The following is a 27,222-nucleotide window of genomic DNA, read 5'->3' as shown; positions in this document are numbered from 1 at the left end:
CAATACACTTTCTCATCTACTTTTGTGTTTTCGCTCAAGTAGTCAGACGGGCGGTTAGTGTGTAGCAGATAGTGTATCATTATCAGATTTCGGATACTCCACGTCACAACAAATGAGATTATTTCAGTCTATGGTAAAGAAAATTATTTTAAAATATAAAGTTATATAATAAATTAACAAAAATCACTAAAAGTCAAAGAATATAGGAAAATTGATTATTCATAACTAAACATTAGAGTCCTAACATTGAGCATTCCATGTTAGTCAAATACAGGGCTTGAGTATAGACATTCACCTTTACGAAACATTAGTAAGGATTAAAATGAATGATCATTATCTATAGAAAAACTAAGATAATATAAAGTATGCAACAGAATCGAATTACACAATCATCCAGTTATCCTAAATTATAGTTCAAAAGGATTTTTGTGTCCTCAATAACTCCTGATCTGTCTAAAACAAATACACAAACAATTTTGTCTAAAATTGATAAAATGAAAATATAGTCACAAAATGGAATAATCGCTTCTTGAATAATGTAGTTAGCATGACAAAAATTTGAATTGCGTATTACTACTGTATATTGATACTTTTATTCTTTTTAATAAAGAAGTAAGAAGTATAGTTTCAACAGTAACAACAATAGCGGAAATAAACTATGGATTTATGATAAGTCGGAAAATGTCAAAAGTTCATAGTTATGTACCATTAAATAGTCTTTAAATTCATCACTTGTAAGAAAAAACATTTCATGTTCTCGATCACTTGACTGTGAAAATAAATCAGGACCATCAGGATCTCCACAACCTTCAAGATTATTAGATTCATTGGTATGTTTTTTTGTTCTATAACCAGGATGAACCATAAATTCAATATTCTTACAATTGTTAAAAGATGATAAAGACTGATCCAATGATTCTATTGTTTGATTTTTTCCCATCAGCGCCATTCCAATGAAGTTTTGAGTATATCTAAAATGTGATGACAATGATGCTTACTTTAGTTAAACATAAAATGAACACAGAATAAAGTGAATATTATTGAACGAATATGCATGATTAGGTTGCTTTTAGTAACTGATCAATCATACAGCATGTCCAATTATTTCAATATTTGCACTTCAGATATATGTGAAATCAGTAATAGAACCAAATAACTCACAAGTAATTCGACTTTCAAGAATAGCCCTAATCTGAAACTATAATCATATAGACTGACAATAATCGACAATTGTTCTTTAGCTAGATAAAATCCAATTAGTGATCTGTTGGCTAATAGTTTGAGTATGATAAAAATCAAGATTTCTGAAACTTATATTACAATTCATGAATAAATAATAATACACACATAGATATATAAGTCTGTTATCGTGAATACTTTTACATCTCACCAGCAAAACAGAGCGATTTAATAGCGAAATAGATTGCTTTCTTAACAGAAATATATAACCAAGTCAGCCAAGAGACCAATACAACACTTATTCTAAAAAAGTAGAATCGGCACAGTTTGGTGAAAAAAGCAGTATTTTGGGTAAGGCTGATTGAAAACTCAGTTCACACAATATTTATCAACATATATGAGCACTAAACACATAAGTTAGAAAACATGACCGTTTATGAGGTAACAGACATTCTTCTACGAAATAATCTTTATAGTATGAGTTGGAATTTATGGATTTATGAACTTTGAAAAAAAAATTCTCCACCTAGATTGCACATAGACGATTTACGCAATAATACGTCTATCTATCAGTGTATCGAGTGAATGTGTGTACACTGAATGTATTAGAACACGTTTCCTATGATTAGTATAATCGACAAAAGTACAAAGCTAGCAACTTCCCTTCGTTCATTTAGTAAATACCATACTAGTTTAATTACTATCTTTAATACAAAAGTCAGATGTTGTAACTATTATATCTATTTAAAAAAAAAAATATCTAAAATACTAAGTGATTAGTTTGAATTTCATTGGGGATAATAAAGTGTAATGAACCAGACAGTATATGCATTCGATAAATCCTTATCGGTATAAAACATATGCAGTAAAAAATTCCACCGTGTATCAACAATAATGATAATAACTACTTGTAAATTGAATAACAGTTTCATGCAAATATTTTTATCAAATATTTTACAACAAATATCATACTATCATTACTAGTAACTACACAATACTAATTAGACGTACTTTAAACTATATGATGAAAATATTTCTTTTGCTTTCATCGCTTGATCAGATACTTCTCTATAGAAATTTATTTCAGCTAAAATGATACAAAGTCCAATCAAAAATTAGCATAAAGTAATTGATAAAACAAAAAAAAAGAAATAAAATGAAGAGTACAGGTGGAGAAGAAAAAAAAGAAAATCATTCTCTCATTGATATAATGTAAACTCATTACTACTAGAAATTATCACTATTCTCACTTGGAATAAAATATGAAACACAAATAATACTAATAAACCAGATTAAAATTGTGAGATATTATAAACATTAAATAATAATGTTCAGGAGGATTGCAAAATTACAACTCCCAGTAAGTAAAGATAAGAAATCGGCAAAATTAGATACAAATGTTATATGCTACGATAAAATATGAATATTTCTGATGAATAGGCTACTCTGTCAAATTTTACTTGCTTTCAATACATGTTATTCAGTGCAATTCCTTTTTTATTACCCCATCAATATTTTTCTTTATATGAGAAACATTAGACGGTTTCTGAGTAATTACCAATATAAGAGTCTAGACTGCATTAAGTTTTATAAATAAACAATATATGGGAACAAAATAAATAATCTAGTGAGAAGCACTGACCAGTGGAGTTCAACCAGGTCTTTTGGGAGATATCAACTCACTAAAGACAATGGTGGACGGTTGCTCAATTTCGTTGATCGGTTGAAGTTAGACATTAACACCGTTGGATACCGGCTCAGTGGTCTAGTGGTTAAGCGCTCGCGCGCGAGACTGGTAGGTCCTGGGTTCGAATCTCGTGAGGCGGGATCGTGGATGCGCACTGATGAGGAGTCCCACAATAGGACGAAACGGCCGTCTAGTGCTTCCAGGTTTTCCATGGTGGTCTAGCTTTAATCGATTCATGATCTCAACTATTAAAATAATCATAAATTATAGAGTGATAAATAAACAAAAGGAGCGAGTGCGCATAGTAGCGACTACATCATCTGTCTATCTCTGTTATCACAGAAAACTTATATCTTTAATGGACAGTTGTTGACAGAAAGGAAATTACAAGCTAGTACACTGTTAGAAAACACAATAATTGAGACAAATTGTGAAATACATTTGGGTTTTAAAACTTGATATGAATTTTTCCCTTTCTTCTAAACATATCGATTATTCATAGAGTTGAGATCATGAGTCAATTGAAGCTAGACCACCATGGAAAACCTGGAAGCACTGGACGGCCGTTTCGTCCTATTATGGGACTCCTCAGCAGTGCGCATCCACGAACCCACTCTCGCGGGATTCGAACCCAGGACCTACCAGTTCCGAGCCGAAGCCCTTAACCGATAGACCACTGAGCTGGCATCCAACGGTGTTAATGTCTATCGATTATTCATCAAATTACTTTATTGTACCTTATTACCGTTACTATTATGCTTCTGTTGATTTATTTACAATCAGTGTATCAATGGCAGACAGTTCGATGCCAATACAAAGTTGTTAAACTATTCCCCTTTACTTAGTATATTAATATTTGCAACCACGATAGTTTATAGATATTTTTGCTTTTCATTCTATTAAATAATGTATAGACTAAATAGGAATTAAGTTAATTTCTTTACAGAATGAGTTCTAAACAGGAATATAAATTAATGAGTGTAGTTAGTTCTTTACAATATTCGATTTCACACATTGTAGTCTGTCACAAATTAACAAATAGAAATTCATTATATCTCACTCTTCAACATATTTGGTACAGACACAAATCTAAAGTGGTACATTCTACAATAGCGTGTAGGTGTTAATGATAATTTATATGTGTAGGCTGTTCAGTTTATTATGGTCGTCCATTTTGTTAATCATATTCTGTCGAATTGTTTCTTTATAATTTGTCTTTCCCAAGGTAGCAAACTACTGTCAAAGTGCATGTGACATATAGGAAATAAGAATTTTTACCACTTCATCGTTTTTTATGTAGTGATTTATAAAATATACAATTTTCATACAATAAATTAGAAATAATAATAAATATAAGAAAACTATTCAACACTATTTGCGTCATAGGCATAAAGGCATGGACTTAAATGTGATTATTTTAGATAAACAGAAAAACAATACGCCGCAGTCGACAATTTCAAAATATTTACTTAAATTTTAGAGCAAACTAAAACACAAATGTGTGGTATCAATGCGACAATTATTTTGGAACCTACTTCAGAAATAATTCACGATCGTTCTCATACGACAAGGCGGTAAAAAAAAATGTATATTCATAAATAGTATATTAAGACCTTTTAACTTGATGAAATAAGGAATCCTGACAAGATGGAGGCCCAAATATTCAGGCTCTACCATAGGCTATGAAATGTTCCGATGAAACTTTGACCGACATCATCTGTTTGAATCAATTTATGATATAAGAAGATTTACTAGTTAGGGCGCCACGAATAATAAAGAGTACTTCATAGAAAGTGTTATTCTTCGACATTGATTCTCAGAAAACATTCTCAAGTAGATATCCTTTAGATAGATTGCAGGTTACTAGTTGACAATAACTGAATTCTGATGTCAATTACAGAATGTCACAACTCCTAATTCCAATCCGTTTAAGGCGTGAAACAACCATTCACCTCAGACAAGGGATGAAGGGTTGCGCAAAATCATGGAACGATTGAAGTTGGACATTAACCTCGTTGGATACCGACTCAGTGGTCTAGAGAATAAGTGTTTGCGCGCGAGACCGAAGGTTTTGATTTCCAGTCCCACGTGTGCGGTCCTGATGTGCATTGCTGAGGAGTACCACATTAAGACAAAACGGCCGTTCAGTGGTTCCACGTTTTTAATGGTGATCCAACTTAACTCGACTCGTGAATTCAATTGTGAAAATTCTTAAATAGTCAGAAGTTCATAAAAAGATAAGTATAATAGCAATGATCCCACATTACTATTTATTACTAATTTTATTAAAAATATTTACACATCATGGTCTTCCACTAAACATTTGATCGAATTTGTAATTGCATATTGTTTCTCTTATCATATCTGACCCATATTTGTTCTGATCATGAATCTTGAAATTTCGCTTAACATATAAGCTGATGCCATATGAGTCATTTCAACATTAACAATCCTAAATTCATATGTTATAACTATAAACGATGTACTTTGCTATAAACCTGGCCACTTTTCGGATTATTAATTTGAAGCTATAATTGTAGAACCTGAAGAAAATTTAGTCAAAAGAATATTCTTCATTCATATATTAGTCTTTTAATATGAAAGGGATTTTTAAACAAGTAAAAATAATTTTCTAGTTCTCTGATGTCTCCAAAGATTATCTCAACTGTTGGTGGACAGTTACTATGAAACTTCTAAAGGCAGATTAGGACATCTTTCATATTACTGCAGTAGACTGAGGTGGATTCCTTCAGTAAGTCACAATGAACATTGGTAATAACAGCAGATATCAGGGTAAGAGTAAATGTCGAGTAATTCCAAAAAATATGCAGCCTTTTCATGTAGTGAGTTAGACGAAAATCTTTCTTCGATAGCAATAAAACATGAGAAGACCAAGATAGATCAGAAAAAAACTTATACCAAGATGACTTTTGACAGCTTTTATCAAAGAATCTCCAATGATACAAGCTTTATGGGATTCCAACAGTGTTTAGGTGCTGTTCATGTCTCAGGCTAAAGTTAACAGTTTGATATTTAGACAGGTTAAGTAGGAGAATTAATTTCATGTTAAATAGATGCTTTGATTATCATACATTTGTTATTAATTTGTCCCTTTATCATCAATCACAACTTTATCCTCTTTTCCCTTTTTTATGACTTCATCTTCAACACATAAATATTGATCAATCCCAACCATTGTGTTACACTGTTTCAGCCATTTAGAATTGGTCAAGTCCTATCTGGTGAAGACGGTACGACTTTTCTGGAATCGGACTCCATGTTTTCAAGGCTCATAAACCCACCGCGTAGACGTGTTTGCGCGGGAAAATTGTCAACTCCAGATCTTAACGCGCGGGCTTCGCACCAGAGGGCAAGTATGGTTTATATGCATACCAGCTATACATAAACTTTCACTCATGCATTCCTTGTCATACACATAGGTATACTTAACCTAAGAGCAAATATACGTTATATGCACGCCGGTAACATATGTTTTCACCTGTGCATCCCACAGCATACATAAAGGTAAATTCACCCACCTGAGAGGGTAGATGGTCACCGCCCCCCTTCGAACACATTTACTACAACTACCTTACGCATTACATGCATACCACTGGTACGAAGACTTTGTCTATACACTTCATGACATATATATATATATATATATATATATATATAATCCTTTACCTACCCATTTATGTAGGTAAAAGATTTAATAAAGTCGAATGAAAATACCAAACTGAAACTATTGATTTACTTTCACAGTAAGAATATACGACACTGAGCAAAGAGTACATTGTTGGAAATTTAAAGATATATTTACAATTTAATGTGAGTAAAGATGTTCAATAGCATGAAACATCAGTGATACATGATCGCCAAAGGCAATGCACCTAACCATATGAAAAACGTTCGTTTACTAAAATTCCTTCAAGTTCGTTACTCTCTCGAGCTGTAAATCAATTGTTGAACGAGATTTTACTTTCCATTTACGATCCATGTCATGTTATTACCAACATGAAAATGGTTGACAGCTTCATCTGTTCAACAACTTTTCTTATTAGTTCAGAATAGGAATTTAAAAACACAAAATCCAGGTAACCGGAGGAATGTGAGAAAAATGTAGGTCACTAGGTACTGATGAATTTTGAAAACCTCGATATATGCGGAAGAGATGCTCTCCCCTTTTGTTCATGCAAACCCCTCATAAACATCTTGAACTCTGTGACCATTAAACAACACGAAGTCTTTGGTCCGCTTAATAAACTTGATGTGGGAAAATCTATGAGACCATATGAAATACATCCTACGTTACCAAAGGAATTAGAGAATTTTGTCGCCAATCCCTTGAGCATATGTTTTAATCTATCTGTAACCCACGATATACTGGAAGAACGTCACAGTAAGCCCTATACTCAAAGCAGCTACAAGACGTGAACATGAGAACTACCGACGTGTAAGCCTAACCAGATTAGTTGTTGAAATTTTAGGCAAGATTATTCGAAGAGTTGTGTGAGTAATTAGAAGGAAACCATATAGTTTCTCAAAAGAAGTGTGACTATAGAACAGGTCATCCATGTCTCATAAAGTATGGATAGTTGCACAGTGAATAACATTGAGCTACCTGATGTTCAGACACAAGCGATCTAAGAGCCATCATTGGTAAAGGATTTAAACTACCATGCACACACTACCCCGCAATAGCTGCCAAAGGTTTTAGTATTTTTTGAACAATTCGTGGAGCCTCTATCCATTTAGATTCTAGAGGCTTTTAAATTATATACGAAGAGTTCAAATGTTCTAAACTCGATTGTCGCAAACGAACAGCCATCCTGTGCATAAAAAGGACGGTGAACCTCTGAAAACTATTCAAAGAAACTCAACCAAGTTGACTTCTGGAATCGCGAATCTACTATTAGAAGAAAGACTGGCGAAACAAGACAAATTTTTTCATGCTACGCAGAAGGACCAGATTTGATATGAAAGAAGTGTTTACATTACTTAATAATCAATTTAAATATATTATGACTTCATTTTTCTTGTCTTTTAGAACAAAGAATTTACAAGGACACTCTAAAAAAGCTCACAAAAGTTTATTTCTCATGTACGATCCATGTCATGTTATTACCAACATGAAAACGGCTGACAGATTCTTCTGTTCAACAACGTTTCTTATTATTTCAGAATAAGAATTTAAAAACACAAAATTCAGGTGACCGGAACAGTTTATCTGTGACAAATATCATCAAATGAGTGCAGTCACAGTGAGATATCAACATTAATCTCAAAGAAATTTATCACACATATAATTCCAACCACTTTTACTCTAAACATCGTTTTCACAACGAGACTCAAAGCCAAAGTAACCGATCATTTTCTGATACTTCTTCGTAGATTGAAGTAACACAATTAGTCAAATAATAAAACACTTCAAATAATTAAATAAACCTACCAGTAATTTCGTAGACAAGTGAATAAAGATATTATTAAAACATGAACAATAACAGTCTATGGATTTCAATATAAGTGACAATGAATGTAGAAAACTTCCTTAATGTACATTAATTGACTGTAACTCTACTTCTCCATCAATGTAGCACGCGTTATCGACTTTTCAACACACACCATCAAAAAAGTAAACAATTAGTTGAAAAGAAGACAACACAAATAAAATAATACACAATGCACCTGAAAATAACAACCATACACTTCAACTTACATTCGGTTATATAACAAGATGTTTCTGGAATATATTCCATAGGAACACGTATCCACTTAATGCCAATCCGAGAGATCACACTAGCTACGACCACGTCAATCCCTTTTTAAGCGAAAACAAACCACATTAATAACCTTAAGAGTGAGCTACAAAATATTTACGATCTGAATATTATATTTTCCTTTATATGAATGACATATGCCCTAACCTACAAGCATCATTAATTTGGAATATGGTATACGTAATCCTACTTTTACTCCTTGTCTCCTGTTTAAGTTCAACGATTCGGAGTATAAAACTCTAAACTTATGAGAACTTTGATTTCAACCACTTTTTTAAATGCTTACATTTAACAAAGAAAAACACAAGACATAAGTAGTACAATTGGATTTGTTTGACAAACTATACATAATTAGAAGTAGTAAGACTAACACCGCATGGAAGAACAATCACTGATGTTTCTCAGAATCTAGAATAGAATATTGCTTTCACACCATACTAATAGTACCTCTTATTTTATAAAATAACCAAAGTTATAAGTGTGAATACAGAGTACTTTAATTGTTTAAAACGATGTAAACGTAAGTCTATAGGATTTCAGACAGATCAGAGATTTGAATCCAAACACTGTGAATAGACACATACTACTTACAACACAACAAGTAGCTCCATCGTTTAACGTACAAAACATTTGGTTTAGTAATAGATACGGAAATGTATTACAGCTTCACTTGGAAGTTTACTTCTTAACTAAACATCAAATTCAAGTCTTTTGTACTCATGAATTTATGAATCACTTAACCTACTTATTCGATGGTGGAGGTCTTCAGACTGAAACTGATCATTTAAATTTATACAAAGTCGCCATTGATTTTAACTCCGCCTGTAGCTCTTCTAGAGTTACTGCCGGTCCCAAGCCCGGGTAAAGGAGGAGGGTTGGGCATGGGGTTAGCGACCCCATCCCGTAGAAAAACTAACTCGCTAAAAAAACGCTAACCAGAAAAAATAATTCAAACCATTTAAACTCTGCCCTGGGAGTTGAAGGAATAATTATGACGTCTCATGATGAAAGCCGAAATTCTTCGGAAGTCACGAGATCGATGCACCTTCTAACAACCAGAGCAACACTCTTTATAGGTACATGGAACGTCCGGACAATGTGGGAGACAGGAAAGACCAGCCAAATAGCAATGGAAATGAGGAGATACAACTTGGCAGTACTCGGAATCAGCGAAACCCATGGGACACAAACTGGACAACAAAGGCTAGGTACAGGAGAGATGCTGCTGTACTCCGGTCACGAAGGGGAAAATGCTCCACACACTCAGGGAGTTGCTCTAATGCTGTCCAAAGAAGCACGAAATGCACTTGTGGGATGGGAATCTCATGGACCCAGGATAATCAAAGCATCATTCAGAACAAAGAAGGAGGGGATCACAATGAACGTTATCCAATGTTATGCACCCACCAATGATAGCAACGACGATGATAAAGATCAGTTCTATGAAAGGCTGCAATCAATTATAGCGAAGTGCTCACGAAAAGACCTCACCATCCTGATGGGAGATCTAAATGCTAAAGTTGGAGTGGACAACACAGGAGATGAAGATATAATTGGACGACATGGACTAGGAGAGAGAAATGAAAATGGGGAGAGACTTGCAAACCTATGTGCATTCAACAAATTGGTTATAGGCGGCACAATATTCCCACACAAGAGCATACACAAAGCTACATGGATCTCACCGGACCAAACCATAGAGAACCAGATAGATCACATCTGTATCAACAAAAAATTCCGAAGAACAATGGAAGATGTGAGAACCCGGAGGGGAGCTGACATAGCTTCAGATCACCACCTGGTTGTGGCCAAGATGAGACTGAAGCTAAAGAAACACTGGACAACTGGACAAACAGCACTACAAAGGTTCAATACAGCCTTCCTTCGAGATATTGACAAACTCAATGAATTCAAGATAACTCTCAACAACAGGTTCCAAGCTCCACAGGATCTACTGAAAGAACAAGAAACTACGATGGAGGACAACTGGAAAGGGATAAAGGAAGCACTAACTTCAACGTGTCAGGAGGTTCTTGGTCCTAAGAAGCATCACCATAAGGAATGGATCTCTATGGGAACCCTGGACAAAATTCAAGAAAGGAAGAACAAGAAACTAGCAATTAACAACAGCCGAACACGAGCAGAGAAAGTCAAAGCGCAAGCAGACTACGCAGAAGCAAACAGGGTAGTGAAGAAAAGCATTAAAGCCAACAAGCAGAAATACATGGGAGAACTAGCAACGACGGCGGAAAAAGCTGCAAGAGAAGGGAATATGAGACAACTATATGATACAACGAAGAAATTGGCAGGGAGATATAACAAACCAGAGAGACCAGTCAAGGACAAAGAAGGGAAGACAATCACTGAGATTCAAGAACAGAGGAAAAGATGGGCAGAATACTTCGAGGAACTGCTGAATAGACCAGCCCCATTGAATCCACCGAACATCGAAGCAGCACACAATGACCTTCCAATAGATGTCACTCCACCAACGACCGAAGAAGTCAAGATGGCCATCAGACAAACCAAAAGTGGGAAGGCGGCAGGACCTGACAATATACCAGCAGAAGCACTGAAGTCAGACATTGAAATAGCTGCAAACATGCTTCACCTTCTATTCGGGAAGATTTGCGAAGAGGAACAAGTGCCAATGGACTGGAAAGAAGGATATCTCATCAAGATACCAAAGAAAGGAGATCTGAGCAAATGTGAGAACTACAGAGGCATCAGTTTGTTATCAGTACCAGGAAAAGTCTTCAACAGAGTGCTGCTGAATCGGACGCCGAACTTAGGGATCAACAGGCTGGATTCCGTAAGGATAGGTCATGCACAGACCAGATTGCGACACTACGGATCATCGTAGAACAATCAGTTGAGTGGAACTCATCACTATACGTCAACTTCATTGACTATGAGAAGGCGTTTGACAGCGTGGACAGGAGAACATTGTGGAAACTTCTTCGACACTATAGAGTTCCTGAAAAGATTGTCAACATTATCCAGAACTCATACGATGAACTACAGTGCAGAGTGATGCATGGAGGACAGCTGACAGATGCATTTCCAGTAAGGACCGGAGTCAGACAAGGCCGATTACTCTCCCCCTTTCTCTTCCTTCTAGTGATTGACTGGATTATGAAGAATTCGACATCTGAAGGGAAATACGGAATACAATGGACTTCTCAGAATCAATTAGATGATTTGGACTTCGCAGATGACCTAGCCCTCCTCTCTCATACACACGAACAAATGCAGATGAAGACAGCAAATGTAGCGGCAGCCTCCGCATTCACAAAGTAAAAAGCAAGATTCTCAAATGCAACACGGAGAACACCAACCCAATCACACTTGATGGCGAAACTCTGGAAGAGGTGGAAACATTCACGTACCTGGGGAGCATCGTTGATAAACAAGGAGGATCGGATGCAGATGTAAAGGCGAGGAATGGCAAAGCAAGGGCAGCATTTCTACAATTGAAGAACATATGGAACTCAAAACAACTGTCAACTAATTTCAAGGTCAGAATCTTTAATACGAACGTCAAGACAGTTCTACTGTATGGAGCTGAAACGTGGAGAACTACTACGACCATCATCAGGAATGTACAAGTACTTATAAACAGTTGTCTACGAAAAATACTCAACATCCATTGGCCGGATACTATCAGCAACAGCGTTTTATGGGAGAGGACAAACCAGCTTCCAGCTGAAGAGGAAATTAGGAAAAGACGTTGGAAGTGGATCGGACATACATTAAGGAAATCACCAATGTGCATTGCAAGGCAATCCCTAACTTGGAACCCGGAAGGGAAGCGGAAAAGAGGAAGGCCAAAGAACACACTACGCCGGGAAATAGAAGCAGATATGAAAAGGATGAATAGCAACTGGAAAGAACTGGAAAGGAAGGCTCAGGACAGAGTTGGATGGAGAATGCTGGTGAGCGGCCTATGCTCCTCGACGAGGGGTAACAGGCGTAAGTTAGTAAATAAGTACCATTGATTTTATCCTAAATTATCAATATGTCGTCCACATGGTTCACATATTTAGAATTCTAACACATAATTCCTTAAAATAATACTAACAATAAAGAACATTGAGGTAAACGTGTATCATCTTCAAACTGAAGGAAGGAAACTGGGTTAACAAATACTGGAAACTGAAGTCGTTGCAAGTATGATTTCAAAGAGGTTGATATGACAAGGATTTATGGCCAGTTAAAGACGATAACCAAAGGCATTTTCTGATGTACAAATCAGCTTCGATACAATAAAGAGTGGTAGTCTACAATCTTTTCAGGATTTGTGGGCAAATGGATCTTTAAAATGATTTAGACATGGGCAATGAACTAATTGTATATTCATACTGTTTATTATTGTATGAACATAAAAGAATGAGGATAACAACGTAGTTACTAGAGTCAATCTTAAAACTTTTACTCAACTTATCCATAGATTTTCCCTGAAGGTCATAAACTATTTGCTTCTTCGATTTCTCGAAAATACAAAGGCTATTAATTAATCTCACAAACTGTATGAGATTATGTATACTTCAAAGTTAAATCTAAATACACACCTGGTAAAACATGAACATGTTGATGACCATCGAAATGACTGGGAATAGTTCCAAAAACATTTCGAAATGCATTTATTTGTGATTCCAGTTCAACTTCAACCTAAAGTGCAATACATTGTACATAAGATTTATTATTTTTATTATTTAAAAATAGCTTCCCAAGAACATGGCATCTAGGTAGAAAGAAGGAGACAGAATTTCTAAAATTAGTACAAATGTTTATCTCTAATACTGAAAAGTAATTAAGTTGTGTGGCGAACCGAAAAAACAGCCACAAGCACATCTTAATTCCACCACTCAAAAGCTGAATATCATCTAAGGATAAAAATGTTAGATTTATTACTGAAGTGCCTCAAATTAAGACTAGAAAACTGGTCAATTCATTGCCCCCATTAGTCTTAATCCTCAATGGATAAACATACTATCAGAACTGGCAGTGGTTGAATTGATATTCTAAGTAAGAATACCCAGAATAATCCATTTTAAGTCATATAGAACTCGATGACCGCAAATGAACACATTATATTTAGAAACCGTAATAAGCGCGGAACCATCTAAAAAACAACCATTATTGTATACAAAAATCAAATATGCCATCGGAAAAAATGCCCCAAACATTAGCCTTTGAATAGGTATTTAGAATACTGAAATTTTGATTGAAATAACAAAGACAGAACGATCGTTTATCGACCATAAATAATCGTCATGCAAAGAAAGCTCATGAGACTCACTTCATTCATGTTAATCCCAGAGAACATCAAAGTCCTTCGAAATCCATGCTTACCAAGGAAACAACCATTATCATTCAGTAAGCTTGGTACAAACTTCGTCTTGGATAAAGGTTTCCCTTCAGTCAAGTTAAAATGCAAACCTACAAATAACACCAATCTAGAGTCAGATAATGATAAATGTTATGTCTTGAACACTTGATTAGATGTGGAGACTGAAGTGAAAACGAATTCACTCTATTCCTTCATCTATCTCGAAACTTAAACCGTTCACTATTTCTACAATTTTACTGATTATCTTCACCGTTTTACATTTTCTCTCGTACATATTGAGACAAAGTTGAGTTCTGTTTGCAATGAGCGTGACTTTTACCGGCAGATATTTACAAATATCATTCAACATTTCCACCGATTTCGTTACAAATTCAGGACTAAATTGTCTTACATTTACAAGAAGTGATTTTTAGTTGAAATATAAACTCTTGGAGGAACTAATTTTGAAAACATATGTGTTATTTCTCAATATATGCACGAAATATATTTAGGAACGTGTAACTAATAATTTTGGTGATGTGTACAATCAAAAATGAACACTAATACTCGACTAAAATCTATGGTGGAAAATATGGTGGAACCTTGGTATGAAACCATGACCAACTAATCAAATAAGAAAAATAGCCTGAAGATCAAAATTAGCCCTATACAGTCTTGGACAAAAGAAAGTTATCTTCTCTGTCAAAATGCGAAGTAACCGACTAATAGCCTATATTGCACTTGACGCATCTACAAAATATATGGACAGAATAGTGAATGAATTGAAGTGCTTTTAGCTTCAAGATTAAGAATCGGGTTACCCACGAATAGAACGCAGTCATATTTCAACTCATTCAACAGACCAACCCATAAAAAAGATAATGGAATCAACATCCTACTCCACATAATTTCATACGTATTAGGAGGAAATTCACACCGCGACCATAAAATAACTGGTCATATCAATAAATTTAATAAACATATGATTCCGTATTCTGAAAACTAAAACTTGCGAATGTATCTGCAGTTCCGAATCGCATAAAAGTTGATAAGCTGAAATTTATGAATTCATTAGGTTTGTATCACGTTTTAATGAGATAACATGAACTTTGTAACTACAGATTGTAAAACTAACCATCTGCATTTATTACGCTACAGAAAATAACAATATAATAATTTGGTTTGCTAAATGCCAAACTAAAAATCCGGAGAAACTGATAAGAACTAAATAGATTTGTTAAGATCGGTGTGTTGATTTCAGTGACAACTGGCTCACACAAGACAGAAAAACTATTGTCGGTGGTGCATAATCTTAGAATTCTAGGTAACCACAGACCTATATTTATCCTAAATAACTTGTTATATCAATGACTTGCTCTAATAATTTCCGCAACAGCAAATTTTTGATACCAAATGAAAAACTAGTCATCACTAAAATCTACCTTCATTCGCACCACACGACTTAGTTGCGGATTTCCAGACAAGGTTGAACACTACAAACTCATTAAAAACTTAAATATGAGGAGGACCGGTTTTTATTGCTAAAAAAGAATTACAAGATACTTCGGACTAAGCATATGATGAAGTATCAAAAGTGGAATCCTGCAGATTAATCATTTGAAACAGTCCAAAACACACTTTAAGACGGTTATGAAAGTTTCTATTTGTATTAGCGTTTGATGCTGTGGAAGTGTGTAGCCGAAATCTTTTGTAGGGTCTTGTTATGCCTGTATTTGATACTTTTTCTTCGTTTGTTTGAATGTAAAACTATGAAACATTCCATCTGATTAGCAACCTGGCTTCCATTTTGCAAAATGTAGTCGGAAACACAAATCAATTCATAGAAAACATTTTATTCAGAAGAGAAACACCCACAAACGTCAGACACGCCTGAAACTCACGATCAACAGATCAAAGGAATGAGTAAAATAAGATATCTCTGAGTCTCAAAAGCAAATTCTATTACAACTCCAACTACAATGGTACAGCCCATAAATAGAATGAAACTACACTTTTCGATTTAGCCTCTCGTGTTTTAGTTTTTGTATCAAAACATTCCATATTCTATTGAGACACATAGCGATTTAGGCAAATTAACATTCAGGTTACTCAGTTGTTCGTAATGAAGTGAGTTGAATAAGTTGTAGTTACATTACATCTTCAACAGCCACCTTTGTGTAGTCCAATTTATTGTTATTGAAGTTTTTATACGTGAGGTCTAGACTTATATGCCACGCACGACTAAATTAGTTATGGTAATACGACTTCATTACCACCGATGCTGTAACTACCCCTACTATTATGGGATTTGGCATGAAAACTTTATTTCTCCCCAAACAACTAATAAAGGGGAAATAAAGGGGAAAATGCATTGGAAAATAAGTCGTAAATGAAGGGGAAATGCGCCAAAATGTCTGCTTTTTCGCCTGTCCGGTGGAAATGAAGCAGAATTTCCCCTTTCTGTCGCTCTGTTTTTCAAATGTCGCTAAATTGCCGATTTTTACCCCAAATATCCGACGAATTGCCGACTTTTACCCTAAATATCCGAGGAATTGCTGACAGGCAATAGCACATGCCTGTGCTAATTGGGTCTGGCAACTTGAGCCGACGGGCTCTACGTTGTGACTAGCTGAAAGAATATGCTTCGGATAACTATATCAATTTAATAAAGGGTAAGCACTGTCGAAGCACTCATACAATAAATTGGATACAAAAAGTCAGCGCCTCAAGTCTTAACATAAGTCGATGATATATCATTGCTTATAAGCAAACACAGTGAACAATGTATAGATATGAAGTAAACAAAGTAGCAGAAATACTGATATTTTCATTTAAGTGCACATTGGACAATATTACCTGGGATTTGTCTATGCCGTGTGATATGTGAAAACAGTAAAGACATTTGTGGTCTCTCATGGTATGGAGAAGAAAGCAGACCTTTTGCAACCGCACCATTCATTAGAACTGAAACGTCTGATACTCCACGATCTACTGCTGAAAGACATGAAACAATGCCCTGGTCCCTGATACCCGAGTAAAATCCATCATCTGCGTTTACAATAATTTTAGTGCTTCCAAATCCATATGATCCAACTGCCATAATAATAATGTGAAAAATATACTGTGATTTTTTACTGTCCAGTATCAAAAACCAAAAGTGAAAACAAAAAAATTGACTTATTGCTGAGTTAAAACGTTCATTCATGCACTATTATCTTTAGTTTGGTATCAGGGTAAGCCATAACGTATAATGTTCACACGAACTAACAAGAGCCTAAAAAGGCATAGTCCTAGGCTTATATCTGGCGGTATAGATCACTAAAAAAATCTAAGAGAAAAAAAGTTTAAAGAACCACCCCCTCTCACGAATATACATACGGCGCAAATGGTGTTTCAAATGTCTTCATATTCCCTCCACTTTATTGGTATAGTCCGCAGTATGGCAATCCACGAAAGTTTGTTTTTTAGATAAAGACTTCATAGTGATATCATAGCCACTGAGGACACCTATTAGATCTCTAGACGCTAGTATGGACGGTGTCTGGCTGCATATACTTTATTATTTGAAGGATTTGGAGTAAAAGACCTATGCTTCTACCTGCTGGAAATACCTATATTGGCTGTCTCAAACCGAAATCCTAGAAGCTTTCAACAGTTAGATACATATCCACCTACCTAGTCAAGTGTTAAGATAAATGCCATGTTATTCTTCCGGATCTGTTGTTATTCTGATCGATCTCCGTTGTCCTTCCTCTTCTGTCTGTTTCACTCTTTTGCTGGCAATCATTGCACTTCCATTTCCTAATACATATTACCGACATCTGTCCATAGAAGTAGTGTACATCACACTCGTCCTCCGTTGAAAGTGTCGTTCTTTCAGTCGTTCTGATCACCATGCCTCCTTTTTTGTCACGGTCTGTGCTTCACCCACTGTTGACATATCGAGTCCACTGGAGCACCGACCTCCGAAGCTTCATCGACCGGCTGTGCCATCAACATGTGATGTTTGTTCAACACCCGAGGAACCTCAAGCCTTTTCATTGACAAGGTCTTCTACACCCAAAACTGCTTGGCCAGATCACTTCACTCAATATCTACCAGCACGGACAAACAGCTTCAACTAATGACTCCTCTCCGTGTCCTGTAACTGGGTCTTCAGAACTTCTCCTCTCCGTAGGTATCAACACCAAATATTATGAGCGAAGATTCAGTGGGTTGAAACAATTTGTTTTATGCGAATTCACAGTGCGTTTTGCCAGCAAAACAAATGTCAAGTACAAACGTAAGGGATCTATGTTCATCGTTTCGATGTGCACGAGTTGAAGAGTAATCGTTCAAATTCCTAGTATACATCTGAAACACGCCTGATGGACATAATTTAAACTGAACTGTGCCTCTACATAGGTGTATCCATAGGGTACCGCTGAACATAATCCCATCTGACTGGTCTCGATCACCTATCGCCTCAGTTTGCAAAAAGGACGAAAATCCTTTTCTAAAAACCACACAGGAATGATTTTAACTAATGTAGTATCTAAAATATTGGCCTGGATAATACCTCGACGCCTAACTATAGTTTATAAAGGGCAAATTCAGAAAATCAATCTGGCTTCAGACCCGACTGTCGATATATGAACCAAGTATTCATCCTTCGGCAGGTCCTAACACATAGACATACTCTTCGATTTCCCACTGCAGTGGTACTCCTTGATCATAAAACATTGTTTGACCCTGTTGATCGTGAGATTATGTGGCACTGTCTGTCATTGAAAGGCGTACCAAAAAGGTACATTAACCTTGTACAGGCTCTCTACTTGAACACTACTGGTCGAGCCAGAACTTATGGCGAACTGTTATCGGAACTGGTCACTCCAAGTGGTGTTCATCAGGGTTGTCTGCTTTTCCTTTTTTCATTCAATAGCCATGGTTTGAGAGATAACACATTCATCATCCGAAGTTTCAGGGATTGATCTTCCACTAGAAGAATCACATGTTGACTTAGAGTACACAGACGGTGTACTTCAGTTTGGTGAAGACACTGATGGAATGCAGCCTTCTGACCACCTTGAACAACAATGCAAGCATGTTTGGAATGCGATTCTCTACCTTCAAGTGTAAAATATCACATCATGACTGATTTGCGTCATCGCATAAATAAATGATAGAGAGTGAAGTAGTTGATCGCACCTACTTTTTCACTTATATTGTAACTCTCATCAGAAGTGATGGTTTAGTGTCTGATGGAATATCGTCAATGATTCATAAGGCTCGACTATCTTTTGCCAACTTTTGTCACTTGTGGCGTAGGCGAGATATCCATCTCCTAATGAAAGGGCGAGTTTACTGCTCTGAAACTTGTTAGATTCTACTCTAAGGATGAAAAACATACCCTTAACGAGCAGCGGATATTGGTAGGTTACTGGCGTCCAATCATACGTGTTTTGGAAGCATGGCTCATTTATTTTGGGACCACGGAGTAGGCAACGTCTGGATTGAGATTAGGGTGCTTGGTAAGTATGACAACTCGATTGGTGAGCTATTAAACCTTCATCGACTGGGGTGATTTGGACACATGTTACGCATGCTCAACCACCCCCTACCTTGACGGGCAATGTTTCCTGACATAGAAGGAGGCTGGAAGAAAGCAAGGTATGGCCTAATCAAAACATGGCACCAGCTCATGAAGTTAATAATAATAGAACTTATCCATGCCAATATGTATAAATTACCTAGTACATGGCTGCGCGATTATCGTGACCATTGATTGATAAAAAATGTTTTTTTATAAAAAAATATATACACGCTTATTAGTAAAAACATTTTTTGGAATAAATAGTTATGAACATATTCAATTTTTTTATAATATATAATGCAAAGGAAAATCTAGATATAGCTTGCGTCCTACGTGCAATAGTCGTTTAAATATTCTGGAAATCTTATTCTTCTTCCAGAACGCATTGTCTTAAGTTTATTCTCAGACGCTGACGAAGTATCAACGCGCGTGTCGGTTGTCGGATGATGTACTACAAGTGTAGATTGTCAATTGACTTTGGGGATTTATTTGCAGCTAAAAGATCTTCATCCCACCCATTTGGTGGATTGCATATTTATCTTCCTTAGTTTTATCTTTTTTTGTTATTTTATATCTATTTCTATCAGTTTTATTCAACGTTAGATTTTTGTTACAATATGCGATTCTCAGCATTAAATATTTCAGCATGTTTCCGTCTCTTGACGATAAATATTGAGTACTTGCAAGTTAAATATTATCATTTCGAAAGTCGATATCTGAATAATATTCATTGGTTCAATGTATATTGCCAGCCATCACGATGTCTCCGATTACACATTTTTGTAACTTGTACAGCGAAGGGCGGTAAATGTTTCACAGAGGCGCCTGAATAGGTTATGAAATTAATTCACACAATGATCTGTAAAACAAACAAGGGAACAGATGAATTGTTGAAATATCTAGATAGCAGGAGCAGGTAGCTCGAATATCAAGCAGGCCGCCTTGACAAATGATCTGAAAAAATTTTCTGTCACAGTGGATGCGATGCATTTACGTAACTTAATCTGGTATAACAAATATAATTCGAGGAGGTAGCGAGTTCAAGAGGCAAACATCAACGTCTCTGACTAGTTATTTTACTAAAACCTAATGAATTGTTTGAATCAAACGAAATGGCCTTCATACCTTTTATTCACCAACCTGGATTCCAAATAATTATTATCATTAGTACTATTCGCAAACAGCCTACTGGCATATATATGTTGTAAAGAAGTCATTTGATGTATCTCCAGAAATGTGATAACACACCACTTGTAATGGTGTTTACCTACTATTCACTATACCTAAACAGGTTCTGTGGTATTTAGAAGAATACTGAGTTGACTTGGATGAAAAAAGGAAAGAAATAAACGTAAAGTGTGCGAGGGATTTATTTAGTCAGTTTATGAGATAAAATAAGCATAAACGGTAATATGTGCATTTCAGAAAAACCGAAAAACAACCCAATAATGTAGTATAATTCAATGTTAGGAGAAGAGTTTATACAGTGATAGTGTGGGATGATGCGATGGAAGCCCTGATTAGCTGTAATTAGCAATCGTCAGATATCAATTTTTAGGGGTCGTACATGCGAAGTGAAGACACAACGAATCTGAAAAGTTAATTTGTTTAAATATGATGCACGATATTGTGTTTTTATTTGTAAGCCTTGTACCCTTAAGAATGAAGCTTACGTAAAAGATGAAGCACGAGAGAGCAAAACGGTCATCCTGTGACTGCCTTTCTGGACTCAAAAAGATTCAGACAACGGTTTTCTACACTAGAGCCTAATTTAAGTCTGAGTAGTGAGAGGAAGTTATTTGTCAGGCCTGCTCGGCCGTAAATAATTACAAATATGCATTTCCCATGTAATAACGAGGCAATTTCGGACGTCAACATGTCGCATGAAATCTTTCCTTGATAATAAAACGGGTGTTTACTAGGAACAAACCACTGCCAGGATAAAGTATCATCAACCAGTTACTGTTATTTGTCTCAGATCCGATAGAACGTGAGGCCCGTTTATGTTCGCCTTGAATAATAAAAGCCTAAACTGCCGTTATGAAGTCTTAGCATTTCGTTATCATTAAGAGAGAAAGATAATTTCCGTGAAATTTATAGCTAGTTCGCTAAACTGCGGCAGTTAATAGAGTAGGTAGTGACGACGAAGCGGCAATCATGTACGTTTCCACTATCCCACTTAGTCTTGCAGCACAAAAGCGAACCTTTATTGGAATATGACTTACGAAAGTCTACTTCGCTTTTAAACTTACAGATACACCTATTCCGTCGAGGCTGCATAAAAGAAACAGGGAAGTCTCTGGAAGCAGAGGTTTTATATATTGTCTCGTCTCTCTGTTGACTACACGAAGACAGCTGAACAGTCATTTTTGAATAGTGAGTGACCTCGAGACACAGAGTACACTGATAGAACGAGATTTCAAAGTTCCTGCTATAATGGGTTAGTATCAGATTTGGTATGTCGTATAAGCATTGACGGCTTAAATATGTACTTCAGAATGTGATCCGAGCAGACCGAGGATACATTTCCAGAATCCGGATGGTAATCGTCATGGCGAAAGTCATATGAAAAGAGGAAGACGGAAGTTGTCTTATGTATTCGTTGGATGCCCTCTATTACGGTGGGGAGCACATGCTTACATGTGAGTGACTTGAAAAGCATTTTAAATGTAATCCATTACCAGACACGTCAGCCTACAGGTAGTATTGGTACAGAAGGAACTGAAGGTGTTTAACTGTTATAGTGTATGTTATTAAATGCACTGTTTTGAATGCATTTGTTTTACTCCAATTTCCGACTCCGTTCTTCAGAACTTAACCCCAGGCATTTCCGGTCTTACACTGCTTCGGTTTTGTATTTTGGGAATTTCTCTCTGGAAACATAAAAATTGAGTGTTTTCGTGTAATCCTCATAATTATCATCAGTACATTATGTTTTGGTTGACTTCTTGTAATTAATGAGCAAACCTTGGTAACCAAAATGGAATCCAGTTCTCTTGTTATTTGGGTAGTGATTTACGATTGGATCAATCGAACGTTTTAATAAAGGACTGGAACAAAATATGGTCGTTACAAGTAATTACAGATCTGAAACACTGGTTCCCGTTAACATGGTAGAAACACTGTAGAGTGGAGTAGAAAGGCCATTAATATAACACTCCATAAGTAGGCCGTAGTTATTTCTGGTAACTCAGTTTAACATGTTCAACGAAATACAAATATAACCCATTTGAAAGAGAGAACTGAGACTCATCAACAAGTTTCCTTCACAATATTTCGTCCAACCACTAAACCGGCAAAGCTCAGTACTACTTTTAAATTGTCACAGTTAAGTACGTTCATAAGTTACGATCTAGTAACTGGTGTAAGAAGTTATGCGGACTTCCGAATACTATGAGATGAACGAAATGATCGTTAAGACGACGAAACAAAGAGTTGGGCACAGCATAACCGCCTGCTGAGTGGTAAAGTTACTATACCCAGCTTCAAATAAATGCATTTCAGTAGGGTTAGAGGACTACATCACCAGTAAACTGGAAAAGTCTGATCATAACATCCATTAGTTGATAAATTCAATGTATTCCTGTTGTATATTTGCTATGATATTGCGAAGTGAGATACATTACTCAGTTACATCGAAGTTACGGAGGTTGAAGAAACGAAAGTGAATAGGACCAAAAGAAGCTCAACCACATCGACTGGCTTACACCATTGATATGTTCAACATACGCTCAACCCGGAAAAACAGTGCGAGGGGACGGAGAACTTGATTATCCATCAAGTGATCTGAAACAACAATTTATTTGCCCACATTAAGGATGCCAATGCATTTTTCACCTTTCTGTCGCTCATTCCATGGACAGCCTATACAGTGAATGGCATTGCAGTGGTCATATCTACATCCTATGTTCAAACAAGTAGATTGTAGCGCAATATTGGGAGAGTCATAAGTAACAGTGATAAGATGAAACTTAAGGTATGAAATGGAGAGTCTGAATAAACGAAATGCCTTGTACACTACCCCTAGTTTACTACTAAACTTGCCCCGTGGGTGAAGTAAAACTCCACTTTGTCGGCTCTAAACTATTAAGGTCCTATCTACGGAGGCGGAAATTTTTGAGGTAATGTATTGTACTGGTTAATAGCTTCTTAAATCAAATAGCTTTGTAAAAATCATACTTTGCTATTGACAAACACTTCTATCTTAACGATCTCTTTCAAGCATGATGTCCATGCCCCGACTTGGTCTGTGATGTGCAACTTATTTTTCGAATGATCATATCTGTCGTCTCACTTCCACTTGCCCGTTCCTACATTTGGATGGGTTGATCCTTACTGTCGTTGCCATATTCCTTTTCGTTTGTCTTCCAAACTTTATTTTTGAAACCCTTGAAAACCGGCATTGCATGATCATGTAAATTCCAACTACCTTCGACCGAGATGTCCATCTACAATGGGGTTGGTTGATGTAGCAGATAACTAAAGATTTAAATATCCCGAGAGATGCAGAATATGCTCACTTTTTGACAGTCAGACCACAGAAAGCAGTCGTAGTGACATTGCTCAACGGTATTTTAGAAACCAGTCACCTAACCAGGACTGAAACAATATAGGTATGCTAACAGAATAGCAGGGGAAACAGAGAGTATGAAGGTGGTATATGGACCGCATGTTGCGTAGAGAAACGTATTATTCTGTGTAACATTGGTTGACTTAACCCGTCATTCAATATTTTGGTCATGGCACTGTCAAAATTGTTGGAGACGGACGGAAATTCAAGATACCGAGTTCTTTTTAGACAATTAGAAGTACAGTATCATATAGTGTTGGGTCACCAAAGCAATTAGTCCTAATTCGTACAGTTTCTGTTATGTGAATGTTTAGATCAGTATCTATCAAGGCGCTGAAGAAACAATAGCTGGGGTGGAGGAAGAATAATTTCTTGACATTTCTTTAAACATACAATAAGACAGTTGTGCCCCATCCCCTCTCATAGGACTGCTATAACATTTTTAAACTCTAGGAATATTTACGATGGCTAACAACTCTTCGATGGTTTTGGTCGTCATTGCAAACTGTGTCAGGGAGGTGATCTAATTTCGATGAACGGAATGATGAGAAATGACTTTGGATCGAATATATCTTCTCTTTTTCTTCCCACTAAATCGGGACATCTCAGAGGACATAGCAGGCAAGTAGAAATGCCAAGAACGAACAAAATACCGATGGCATACAGGTTTTCACACCGAGTCATCAATTCTTGGAACCTGTTACCTGGAGCAGTAGTGTCCGCACCTTCAATTGACCCATTCAAGAGAAGAATAGACACTCACCGAAGGAATTACATTGGATGTAGGCCTTCTGTCCTTAGTATATAAATCTGAATCTGACAATCAAACATCATCTTGAGTGACAAAAATACGATCTAATGACTAACAAAAGCGAGCGGATCTGGCAAGCATACAAGGCCACGTGCACATACTTTAAATTGATGAAGGGTGTAGCTATTTGTTTATCCTCATCTGTGACCTTGTGGCAGGAAGTCCATCAACTTAATTTCCAGAAATCTTGAACGCAATGCCTCGAAGGTAACTTTATCAGTTGTCTTTTAGACCATGTCCTTCAATTCTCTAGGGGATCTAGTCCTTCAAGAGTTTCGTCGCGTCCACGTGCAAGTTTGCCAGCTCGTGCACCACCATCTGCTGTTGCACAGCCTCCAGCACAACCTCGACAGCCAGGTTTGATGGGACAGATGGCAGCTACAGCCGGGGGTGTGGCTATTGGTTCAGTTGTTGGTCACGCTATCACAGGAGCATTGTCAAGTGGAGCTGGTAGCAATCCTGCACAACCCGTCCAGACATCCCCACCTTCAGATCAATATCAGTCTCCATGTCAATACCAAGTCGATGAACTTATTCGATGCGCGCAATCTCAAAGTGATATAAGTGCTTGTAGTGGCTTCTCTGAAGCTCTAAAAGAATGCAGTCGCCAGTACGGATTATACCATTAGATTAATTCACAAGAACTTAAGAACTAAATAGGGTAGAATCACTGTGACTAGAGTCCGTTTCTGGTTGGAACTGTTTTCAATTTCGTGTTCAAAATAGATTGTCATATCGCTATTGTTAGTCTTTTTAAATTATGGTCCTCGATGTTGGATTTCACGTAATAAAGTAGTGAGTTCAACTCTTTTTCGGCTGAAAAATAGCTTCAATAATGTGAAATACACTTGTCCAAGTAATGTAGGTAAGAACGAGGAAACCGGTCGCGGTGACGGTCTATTCTTACTAAAATCTCGACCTGGTTACGAATGTCGCGTATACAAACATTGGCTAACAAATAGTGGCTTTTATACGCATCTTGGGATTCGCGAGATGATAGCAATCGATGGTTAGAGACCTTGAATGACATGGCTGAAAATCGTTTGCAATGGCGGAAGTGCATCCACTCTTTGTGTTCTTCAAAATTCTAATCTGAATTCTTCATGTCTCTATCTTTTTTCTCTTTCCAAATTTATTTCATTGGATCATACTCCTTGAATAACATCAAACCCTAATCTTTCACATAATGCTCATGTTCTTACTACTTCTACCACTATGGGATTTGAATCGACAACTGCATCTCTGTGGTAGTGTGGTATGGCAACTTGAACTGATGTACGTACGTACGAAGTTCTACGTTGTGACTGACTGACTGATACGCATCCTCAGATAAGTGCTTGTTTTTACTTGATGTATAATTTATTATGATAACCACCAAAGACGTGGGTCCCATTTTACCTGCTTGTAGCTTTAAGCAAATGTATAACTGCGTCTTCACAATCTCAGTGAAATGGTGTTTAACGTTTTATAAAGACACATCCTCTGTCCGAAGTCAATGTCTAGATCACTGTGCTAATTATGTTACGAAATAATTGTGCATTTATTTAGACAACTTGATTGTATATTGGAACTCTTACTCAGAAATCGTTTGTACGGAAAGCAGTTGCGAAGATAACCGAGCTAGCGATTCTTAATACAAGGTTCTTGACCATTCGTATTTCTTCGGTATGGCGATTTGTATTTTTCTAATTGACATTCCAAATGGCAGTATGAAGCTATGTAGTTATATGACGGTCGTCAACAATTAAAATAAGTTGGGTTGTCGAATAACTATTAGTGGGATAAAGCGAGCCTGCAGAACTAGGCGAAACAATTTGTGCTACTCTGTTGGCGATAAGTTCGCAGGCACGACGCAAGTTAATCGACTCATAAAAGTACCTTGTGAAATACTCAAGTCCTGCACTGAAACATTCTTTAGTCAGTCGGTTGCCTATGTACATCACTTTAAGTTGCCATACCCCATTAGCAGAGAGATGGAATTGTCTAGTCGAATACTTCATCAGTAGTCTGTGGTAATAAAAAAGATGCCATTCAGGAAGAATGCATAAATTAGGGAAATAAAGACAGAGTTGCGAGGAGTGGGCGCGCCTACTCCATTGCAAACGACTTCGAGAAATTGCTCGAAGTCTAACCATTGATTACGATAATCACGTGGACTTCAACCACCTAGACTACATCTATAAGCAAAGCTCGACCTGATTGCTAGTGACTTCATGGATTGTTGTTGAAGTAGTCGCTACGTCCAACTACTTCACTCTCGATCACCAATTTGGACGATGACGCAAGTCAAT

The 27,222-nt window shown here is 36.7% G+C and overlaps 2 protein-coding genes and 1 non-coding gene across 3 annotated transcripts; 1 reads left to right on the top strand and 2 right to left on the bottom strand.

The window, feature by feature from the left end:
• Nucleotides 1-202: 202 nt before the first annotated feature.
• Smp_007290 (hypothetical protein) lies at nt 203-14,048 on the bottom strand. Its single transcript, XM_018793991.1, has 4 exons — nt 13,949-14,048; nt 8,586-8,687; nt 2,191-2,266; nt 203-971 (listed from the first exon to the last, which is right to left on the bottom strand). The coding sequence occupies exons 2-4, from the start codon at nt 8,623-8,625 to the stop codon at nt 665-667; spliced, it is 423 nt and encodes a 140-aa protein (XP_018648448.1). The 5' UTR covers nt 8,626-8,687; nt 13,949-14,048; the 3' UTR covers nt 203-664.
• Nucleotides 3,478-3,549, bottom strand: Smp_tRNA_00122_Pseudo_CGG.1.1. The gene has a single exon. It is a non-coding gene (tRNA).
• Nucleotides 14,049-25,028: 10,980 nt separating the features above from the next.
• Smp_007300 (hypothetical protein) lies at nt 25,029-25,672 on the top strand. Its single transcript, XM_018793990.1, has 2 exons — nt 25,029-25,138; nt 25,185-25,672. The coding sequence occupies exons 1-2, from the start codon at nt 25,128-25,130 to the stop codon at nt 25,558-25,560; spliced, it is 387 nt and encodes a 128-aa protein (XP_018648447.1). The 5' UTR covers nt 25,029-25,127; the 3' UTR covers nt 25,561-25,672.
• The last annotated feature ends 1,550 nt before the right edge of the window (nt 25,673-27,222 follow it).

Source organism: Schistosoma mansoni, chromosome 1, assembly GCF_000237925.1.
Source record: "Schistosoma mansoni strain Puerto Rico chromosome 1, complete genome".
Lineage (NCBI taxonomy): Eukaryota > Metazoa > Platyhelminthes > Trematoda > Strigeidida > Schistosomatidae > Schistosoma > Schistosoma mansoni.
The sequence above is the reverse complement of the archived record's forward strand: the minus strand, read 5'-3'. Positions and strand labels throughout refer to the sequence as shown.

Excerpts from the sequence above, each read along its gene's own strand:
- Smp_007290 (XM_018793991.1), bottom strand. The coding sequence starts at position 8,625 with ATGGAATATATTCCAGAAACATCTTGTTATATAACCGAAT. Across the intron at positions 2,267-8,585 it reads ATCTTGTTATATAACCGAAT|CTGAAATAAATTTCTATAGA; the intron begins GTAAGTTGAAGT and ends GTATCATTTTAG. Across the intron at positions 972-2,190 it reads TTTTCATCATATAGTTTAAA|ATATACTCAAAACTTCATTG; the intron begins GTACGTCTAATT and ends ATCACATTTTAG.